The sequence below is a fragment of the Lepidochelys kempii genome, chromosome 14 (assembly GCF_965140265.1).
Source record: "Lepidochelys kempii isolate rLepKem1 chromosome 14, rLepKem1.hap2, whole genome shotgun sequence".
In the NCBI taxonomy this organism is placed as follows: Eukaryota; Metazoa; Chordata; order Testudines; family Cheloniidae; genus Lepidochelys; species Lepidochelys kempii.
Window position 1 is genome coordinate 3,243,132 of NC_133269.1, and position 9,098 is coordinate 3,252,229.

At 66.6% G+C, this 9,098-nt stretch overlaps 1 protein-coding gene across 1 annotated transcript; it reads left to right on the top strand.

Annotated features, from left to right (window-relative positions):
- Positions 1 to 958: 958 nt before the first annotated feature.
- FSCN2 (fascin actin-bundling protein 2, retinal) lies at positions 959 to 8,749 on the top strand. Its single transcript, XM_073310567.1, has 5 exons — positions 959 to 2,667; positions 6,586 to 6,742; positions 7,122 to 7,243; positions 7,569 to 7,736; positions 7,823 to 8,749. Exons 1-5 carry the CDS (start codon positions 1,845 to 1,847, stop codon positions 8,026 to 8,028), a joined length of 1,476 nt encoding a protein of 491 aa, XP_073166668.1. The 5' UTR covers positions 959 to 1,844; the 3' UTR covers positions 8,029 to 8,749.
- The last annotated feature ends 349 nt before the right edge of the window (positions 8,750 to 9,098 follow it).

Below are 9,098 nucleotides of genomic sequence, written 5' to 3' on the forward strand. Positions count from 1 at the left end.
TACCCCATTGGGAAGGAGCCCATGGGACCCCCTGGCACCCCCAAACTCTGCTGGCTGCAGGCTCTGTCCCAGGTGCCCTGACACCCATTGCTTTGGGCCCCCACTGTGGGCCAGGGCCACCCCTGATCCCTTTGGAGCCGCTCCCTGAATCCAGTGGGACAAGGGCTTATCCCCGAGCAGTCAGCATGCCCATGGGTCAGGCCAAGCCACCCCACACGCAGCCAGCCCAGCTCTCAACGCCCCAACCCACGGGGCTGCCAGCATTTCCCTGCCGAGATGCCCTGGCCCTGCCTCTGGGGTCAGCACTGACCCTGCACAGAGGGGTGAGCAGCCCCAGCCCTTCCAAACCCCACTGTGTGCGCCAGCCGGGACTCGCATCCACAGAGCCCGGGTGAGCGACCCACAGGGCCAGGGACAGCCAGGCCTGGCCGGAGCGCAAGCCCCCTGGCTTGGCTTCATCCCATTCCCCCATGGGCCACCCTCCTCCCCATTCAGACCCTGCCGCCTGCCACCCCATCCCCACCCCCACCCCTTCTCTCCCCCAGCTCTTTCCTCATCGCCTGGCCGTGGGTCCTTTGGCCACTCCTTCTCCAATTCCCGCCCCACGCCATGCGCCCCCCGGGCTGTCAGGCTCTACCCAGCTGCCAGATGGGGGCAATGGCCCAGCTGGGCTCACACCCCAGGGCCACAGAGACGGGCCCTCCCCCCTGCCCCAGGATGGCAGCCCCGCCAGCCCTGGCCTAGGGCATCCCTATGTCCCATTGCCAACTCCTCTCCAGCATGCTGCCTGCGAGCCCCCTCGCCCCTGCCCCCATGGCCCCCGCGCTGGGGTGACTGTCCCCCGGGGTGCTAGCTGCACTGAGCCAGGTGGAGCTCTTTGTGGGACTGTTCCCCTGAGCTCATGACTCGGCCACGGGCAGCACCGGGATCCTTCCTGGGGGCCGCCTGGGCCGGGGGAGGATTTGGAGCAGCAGGGGTTGCAGGACAGATGGAGGCCAGAGGCCCAAAGAGGGATAAACGGTTTAAACTAATCAAGAGGCCGGGCTAATTGTTAAGGAGCTTAGTGGCTGGGCCAGCGTGTGGCTGGAGGTGACCTCCTGCCGAATCAGAGACGCCCGTAACTCTGGCTGGGTGCCCACGGGAAGGCTGAGCGGCCCCGGCAGGGGCGGATCGGGTTGCGGCCCAAGTTTGCCACCGGAGACTCGGCGGCACAGAGGAAGGAGGCAGAACCTGCCGCAAGGGGAAGAGCTCGCCGGACGTGGAGGGGGTCAGGGACGCAGACTCCAGCCGCGGCCCCAGCCCCAGCGGAACGGTGCACAGCCTGCGAGGCCAGCCCAGCGGCGCCGAACCCCGGAGGAGAGGCTCATTGTCTCCCGCATCAACCCCCTCGCTTGTGTCAGCTCAAGCCCCACTATTGGCTACCGAGGGCTCGGAGCCCAGTGCCATCCAGGCGCGCTCTGTAATCCTAGCTGGGTCTCATTAACCCAGGCTGCAGAGCCTAAGCCCGCGCCTTTCCTGGTCTGCAGCCCCCGGCGCGCCGGAGCGGGAGAGGTCAGCCGGAGCGGCCGTGCAGGGGCGCCGGCTGCGGGGCCAGCCGTCCAGACGAGGTTGGCGTTCCGGGCTGCAGGTTAGATGAAGGCAAGCGAGGCTGCGCCCAGCGGAGAGGGACCAGGAACCGGGCCAGCGGCACGTCAGCACGGCTCGGCCTGAGGCCCTGCGCTCGAGTCCAGGTCTGCCCGGGGCCGGCTGCGCGTGGGAGGGAGTGTGCGCACGCACCCGCCGGTGTCCTCAGCGGGGCTGGGAGAACCTCGACTCGCGCCCCACTCCCCGGGACCCGGCCGAAGATGCCAACCAACGGGATCCACCAGGTCTTGAAGATCCAGTTCGGCTTGATCAACTGCCAGAACCGCTACCTGACGGCCGAGAGCTTTGGCTACAAGGTCAACGCCTCGGCACCTAGCCTGAAGAAGAAGCAGATATGGAGCCTGGAGCAGGACGAGGCCGACAGCTCCGTGGTCTTCCTGAGAAGCCACCTGGGCAGGTACCTGGCCGCTGACAAGGACGGGAAGGTGTCGTGCGAAGCCGAGAAGCCGGGCAGAGACGGGCGCTTCGCTATTGCCACCCAGTCAGATGGGCGCTGGGCACTGCAGTCTCAGCCCTACAAGCGCTTCTTCGGGGGCGCGGAAGACAGGCTGTCGTGCTTCGCCCAGGCCGTCACCGAGGCCGAGCTGTGGACCGTCCACCTGGCCATCCACCCGCAGGCCAACCTGCTGAGCGTCAGCCGGAGGCGGTACGCGCATCTGAGCGCCCTGGAGGACGAGATCTCCACCGACAGCAACATCCCCTGGGGCGTGGATGCGCTCATCACCCTCACCTTCCAGAGCCAGCGGTACTGCCTGCGGGCCTGCGACAACCGGTACCTGCGTAACGATGGCGCCCTGGTGCCGGAGCCCGGCCCGCGCACCGGCTACACCCTGGAGTTCAAGGCAGGGAAGCTGGCTTTCAAGGACTGCGACGGGAAGTACCTGGCGCCCATGGGGCCCACGGGCACCCTGAAGGCCGGGAGGAGCTCCAAGCCGGGCAAGGACGAACTCTTTGATCTGGAGGAGAGCCACCCGCAAGTGTGTTTCCTGGCGTCCAATGGCCGATACGTCTCCATCCGGCAAGGTAAGGGACCCTCCCTTTGCTCCCTTCCCTCCCCATGGGCAGCCCCCCTCTACAGCAGAGTCTGTGCCAATGATCGGTAGAAGTGGGGGGCGGAGGGTGCCCTGGCCCCATACACCTGAGCACCTAGAACCGGGGGATCCTGCTTCCTGGGTGCCGCCCTGCTTGCTGCAATGGCTCTTCAGCCAAGCCAGCTTGGAGGGACCCGCCGGGGGCACCAGGCCCTCTGGGCTCGTGCAGCTCCGGGGCCGCCTGGTCAAGGCTCTCCTGGCTCCTCCCCCTTTCCCCCCCCTCCTTTTCACGGTGGCATTTCAAGTGCACTCCCCACCCCTTCCCGGGCTCCCTCTGTCTGGGCTGGGGGCACGCCCCACTCACACTGGCAGCCCACGCTCGGGCCCAGCCCCCCCGGGGTCAAGATTCCCAGTTAGCCCTGCTGTGGGGCTGGCTGGAGGGGGCTGACACTCACCCTTTCTCCAGCTGCGCTCCTTGGCTGCATTCTGCGGCCCGTGCCGCGTTTGCTCAGAGGGGCTCTCCCTGCCGTCTCTCTTGTCATGAGCAGCCCCTCTGGCTGGCACCCGTGCCGCATGGTGGGGTGGGGGACACCAGTAGGTTCTTCAATAAACCACATCCCTGGGCCACCAGCAAATGACCCAGCTAGCTCCCTGCTGCACCTGGAGACCATCAGTCCTGGGGAGCGTGCTGTTCTCTCCTCCCACGCGGGATCAGCCCAGCGGGTGCTTTTGCCTGGTATCCATCACACCCTCTAGCTAATCCCTCTGTCCATGGCACGTCCCACGGAGAGGCTCCAGGCATGTGAATTTTAGCCAGGCCTTACCAGATCGGTGACCCGTCTAACGCAGCATCCTGCCAGTCCCGGAGCCCACCTCAGCTCATAGTCTTTCTCCAGAGCCAGAGCCAGAGCCAGGCCCAAGACACCTGGCCAGGTGCAGACTGTGGTTTCCAGGGGAACAGACGAGGGTCCTGCTGGCAGTCACTTTCCACGCATGGCAGCCCCATGCCTGCAATCCTCACCGGTGCAGCTGCTGTTGTTACTCTCAGGATCTGCCAGCCAGTGCCTGGGACCAGCTACAGGCATTCCAGGGGCAGCGTCTTCAGCAAAGCGGGAGACTTTTCTCTCTGCAGAGCAGCTCCCTGCATGCACGGGCAATGCAGAGCCCCTGCCGGTCCTCTCCAGAGCCCAGCCCTGGCAAGCCGAAAGGCATTCTGGGTAAGAGAATGCAAAGGAGGCCCCCCAAGCTGGTTCTTTCCCCTCCAGGAGCTGGAGTGAGTGGTGCCCAGCCCTGGGTTGCCGGCTGTCCCGTGTGAACGTGGGCTACGCTTGCCCAAGTTAGTGCCGGCTGGAGGCCACCACAGGCCTTTTGCCTCTGTCCTGCCCAAACTCCTGCAGATGGGCGCTTGGCCAAACCCAGCCGGGTCCCGGGTCTCTCTCGCAGGAGAGCTGGAAAGGAAGTGAGGCGAGACAGGGCAGGGCTGGCTGTGGCTCTTGGCTGTATCTGGTGGCCCAGCCCATGCAGCTCAGCAGAGGAGATGGCTTCTGGACGTCAGAAAGCCAGCAAATTGTAAACTGCTTCACCAGCAACCCTACAGTAACAAATCAGCGTGCACAGCTCCATGCTAGTGTGCAACCCTACGATAACAAAGCAGGGTGTACAGGCCCCAGGCCAGTCTGCAACCCTACGATAACAAAGCAGGGTGTACAGGCCCCAGGCCAGTCTGCAACCCTACGATAACAAAGCAGGGTGTACAGGCCCCAGGCCAGTCTGCAACCCTACGATAACAAAGCAGACTCTGCGTGCGAGTGAGAAAAGCCCGTCAGAGAGCAGATTTCCACACAGCTTTGACCACTGGCAATGGCAGACAGCGTCCATCCCAGGAGGGGCCGGTGTCTGCTGGGCCCAGCTGCGTGTTGGGGTGAAGCTCGTGTGTTGTGGACCTGGAGAACGTGCCCCAGACCTGCAACCCGGGTGCTGTGGAGCTGAGTGTCGCCTCCACTTCCCCTGTCGGGGGGTGGGGGGAGAACAGGGGCTTCCCTTGGGGCACCGTGGCTCGTGGAGGTGAAGGATGGTGCTGGGGTTCCCGCTGTTTGCGGGGCAGGGGGGAGGTCAGAGCGGATGTGTCCGGGACATGGGCTGGCAGCCATGGCTCAGGCCCATCCCTGGTGGATTTCAAGGGAGCTTGTGGGAGGGGGGGGCAGCATGGGGCAGGCCCCCTGGTCTCCGAGCCAAGGCCTGATCCCCCCACAGCCCCCACAGGGGCCCCAGCCTAGGAGAGGCTGGGAGAATTAAGGGTGAAGTAGCCCCCTGCTCCACCCACGCTCACAGCCCCCCTTCCGGGATGTGTTGGCCTGCAGCCGCTGGGCTTGCCCACCCCATGGCAACAGCGCTGCCAGGGGGTCATGGGGGGACCATGCCAACTGGGGGGGCTGCCCCTCCAGCCCCACCCTCCCTGCCAGTGAAGGAGACACGGGGGCTGCCCAGTGCCTGCCTCCCTTTGCGCCGAGCCGCCTCCTCCCCCCGCCCGGTGAGTCGGGCTTGGGCCGTATGGGCCCGACGGGCGACACTCCCTCCGCCGAGGGGCTTTGCTTGCTGCTCCGTTGCCATAGTAACCCGGCCTGCGCGCGGTGCTGCAAGGGGGGGGAGTGAGAGCAGGAGTCTGGGTGTGCGTGCACAGGTGGTGTGGGTGTGTACACGTGAGCCTGGGGGGGTGAGAGAGCATGGACCTGAGGCTGTGTATCAGGGTCAGCGTGTGTCTGCACATGGGGGGGGGTCTGTGTGCATGTGTACGCGGGGGGGTGAGCATGAGGGGTGGGGGGTGCGCACAGATGGGGGGGTGTCTGTGCGCGTGTGACCATAGGTCTGGGGGGGGTATGTGTCTGTGTGCATATGTACACGTGGGGGTGCGAGGGGGTGCACACGGGGGGGGGGAGTGAGAGAGCATAGGTCCTCCTGAACCCCTCCGGCGAGCCGCGCTGCACGGCCTGGCGGAGACGTCGTGCGTGGGACGAAAAGCTGGCGCTGGAGGGAGACCCAGCAAATTCAGGACACTGGTGAGGGGAGACCCAGCAATCTCCCGGGGTGCAGAAGCCAGCCATTGTCTCACCCTGGGCTGGCCTCTATAAACCAACCCCAGCCGCCCTGTGCCCCCCTGCCCCAGCTCACCTTATAAACCACAAACGCCTCCTGGCGGCAGGCTGAGCCGGTGGTTCTCTCGGGCACAGACAGGGGGGCTGATGGGCACCCCGTGGAGCACCCGGGTTTGGGGCCATGGGGCTGCCCCATGCAGCCAGCAGGCAGCAGGCTAACAGCGCGGCTGCGCATGGCCCAAGCGGCTTATGTGCAGGTGATGCTGAGGACTGAGTTATAAATAGGGGGTTTGTGTTTCTGAATCGTTAAGCAGATGGAAACAACAGCAATCAGGTTAATGAGCCCAATTAGTGCCGATTGTCTGGGAGGATTTGCTGGGCGGGGGAAGGGGGGTGCCCGCAGATCAGCTGCTCGCCCAGCGGAAATGAGGGGTGAGCGGGGTGTGGCCGGGGCTGTGACAAAGGGAATTAGGGCTCCGTGACCTGAGCGGTCAGCCATGCTCTGCTGACCCGGGTGCATGCCCTGACAGCAGGAGCCGGCAACGCTGGCTCCTGGCAGGTGCCATGCAGGGGTGCTGGGGGGCTCCCCAGTGCCCCTCCGGCCTGAGCAGCTACCCAATGCCAGCGAGACCTTGGGGAAAAGGGGCCATGCATCCATAGGAGCAGGGAATGGGCCAAAAAGTCACATCCTTGTCCTCTATTAATCCTGACCCGCAGCCCCTGCTAGCCCAGCCCTGGGCTCTGCCTCCCCCCGGCTCTGCCTGTGCCCCTCAGTCCTGACCCCCAGCCTCGCCCCACGCCCTCCTCATTCCCTGCAGGTGTCAATGTCTCGGCCAACCAGGATGAGGAGATGACCCACGAGACCTTCCAGATGCAAATTGACAGAGAGACCAAGAAGTGCATCTTCCACTCCAACGCGGGCAGCTCCTGGACCCTGGTGTCCCACGGGGGCATCCAGGTCACTGCCACCAGCGTGTGAGTACGCGCACCATCCCGCTCGCTCCCCAGGCACGCTCGGCCAGACTGCAGCACTCAGCTGGCCAGCACCACAGCCCCAGCTCCTGGGGCCAAGGCAAGGCTCCTGTGCCAGGAGCGAGGGCACCGGGGGGAGGGGCACCAGCAGGACAAAGGGAGAATCAGGCCCGGGGCCAGCCCTAGGGGGCTGAGTGGCAGAGCACGCATCGGGGAGCTGGGATCAGGCTGTAAAACTCACGGGGTCTCTGGCTGCTGGAGCACTGTGCTGGGGGCAAGTGCTGGCACCTTCTGGCGGGTACCTGCTGGGTGCCCCCTGCCCGGCCCAAGCTTCCCCTTCCGGAGCCTGTCTCTGATTCGGCCTGTCTCGCTCGCCCCCCAGTGCCGCCAACACCATGTTCGACATCGAGTGGCGCGGCCGGCGGGTGGCCCTCAAGGCCAGCAACGGCAAGTACATCTGCGCCAAGAAGAACGGGCAGCTGGCCGCAGTTAGCGACTCCGTTGGTAAGTCCCGCCTCAGCCGGGGGGGCAGAAGGAGGCCCTGCCCCGTCCCCCGAGCCTGGGGCTCAGCGCCTGCAGGGCCAGGCCAAGGGCAGCGTTGCTGGGGGGCGGTGGGTGAGAAGGGGTTTGCAGCTGCGACGCCCACCCTGTGCCAACGAGCCCCAGGTGCTGCTCCCCCGGTGGAGGGTGACGTCCCCCGGGCTGTCACGGGGCAGGGCTACTGGGGAGAGCAGGGGCTGCCTGGTGCCCAGCGGGGGGGTGTGGCTGTGGCCCCGCTGGGCAGGGCTGCCCCACGAGCCGCTGCCCACAGCCCTGCCGCGCTCCCCAGGGGAAGACGAGGAGTTCGTCCTCAAGCTGATTAACCGGCCCATCCTGGTGCTGCGGGGCGACCACGGCTTCGTCTGCTGCCACCGCGGCTCCAACCTGCTGGACGCCAACCGGGCCACCTACGACGTCTTCCAGCTGCTCTTCAGTGACGGGGCCTACCACATCCGGGGTGAGTGCCGGGCCGGGCAGGGGAGAGGGGGCGGGCGCGGCCCGGCGGGGCCCTGCCCTCACCCGCCCCCTCCGCTCTCTCCCCAGGCCTCGGCGGCAAGTTCTGGCACGTCGCCAGCAGCGGTGCCGTCTGCAGCGACGGCGAGACGGCCGAGGATTTCGTCTTCGAGTTCCGGGAGCGCGGCCGCGTGGCCGTCCGGGGGAAGAGCGGGAAATACCTGCGGGGGGACCTGGCTGGCACCCTGCGCGCCGACGCCGAGTCCCTGCACCGCGCCACGCTCTGGGAGTACTGAACCCGGCCCGCCCCCGCGGCGCACAGACCCCTAGGGCCCGCGCCAGCTAAGTCGGCTCGGCACGCGGGGGGCGGGGGGCGTCAGCACAGCGACCCCTGCTGGACTCTCACCGGCCGCGGGGCAGGGACAGGAGCACAAGGGGGCGTGTCCCCCCCCCTCCCCGCTGGGCAGCCGAGTTGGGGTGGGCTCACTGGTAGGGGCTTGGGGGCGTGCACAAGATTGACATGGTAGATGTCCGGTGTTAGCGCCGTCTGTGCCCCCCCCCCTGGCCGCACCCCCCCACCCTCCGCCCCTCCTCACTGAGCTCATTAAAATCCAGTTGAGTTGCACACCGGGGAGGGTCGCTCGTCTTCCTTCACCAGCAGCGCCCTGGAGGGCCCCTGGCACCGGGCCAGCCGACACCGTCCTGGAACAAGGGGGCCCCACCCGTGCCCGTGGCCTGAGTGCCACTGAGCCGCCCCATGGCCAGTGCTGTGAGCCACTGAACCACATCTGGGCGGGCTGGCACCAGGCCCCCCAAGACATTGCCCGGGCTGGGCTCTGGGGAGGGATGGGGGGCAGGCAATGGAGCTGCCTGCCACTCACTCAGCCTCTGGGCATGGGGCTCCCTGCCGGACCCCTCCCTGCCCTGCTCCCCCCAGGCCCTCAACAGCAGGTTCTGCTTCCCTAAATCACATTTGCCAGCCATGCCTGGAGAGTGGGGGCTGGGGATCGGGGCTGCAGAGGAAGGAGACTGGGGGGAAGGAGCTGGAGCGGGTGTGGGAGGAGGAAGCGCTGCAGGGAGGAATGAGGGCTGGGGGGGAAAGGGGCTGGAGGAGGTCGGGGGGGGGGCTGTGGGGTGGGAGTGGAGCCCAGGCATGGAGCAGCCCCTGGGCATGTGGGCAGAGTGAACCCTGCCCGAGGAATCCCAGCTATGCAGCCGCTGGGAGCTGGCCATACCAGGCACGTCCTGCTGCCTCGGGTGAGCCCACCCCACCCGCTGCCAGGGCTGCCCGCACTCTGGGCCCAGGGGGCAGGAACTGGCATAGTCGTTCCAACCCAGAGGTGGCTGCAACCCAGGCTGCACGTGG

Bases quoted from the DNA above. Each gene is read 5' to 3' on its own strand.
- FSCN2 (XM_073310567.1), top strand. From the start codon at position 1,845: ATGCCAACCAACGGGATCCACCAGGTCTTGAAGATCCAGTTCGGCTTG. The intron at 2,668-6,585 runs GTAAGGGACCCT...CATTCCCTGCAG, and splicing joins ATACGTCTCCATCCGGCAAG to GTGTCAATGTCTCGGCCAAC. The intron at 7,244-7,568 runs GTAAGTCCCGCC...CGCGCTCCCCAG, and splicing joins CGCAGTTAGCGACTCCGTTG to GGGAAGACGAGGAGTTCGTC.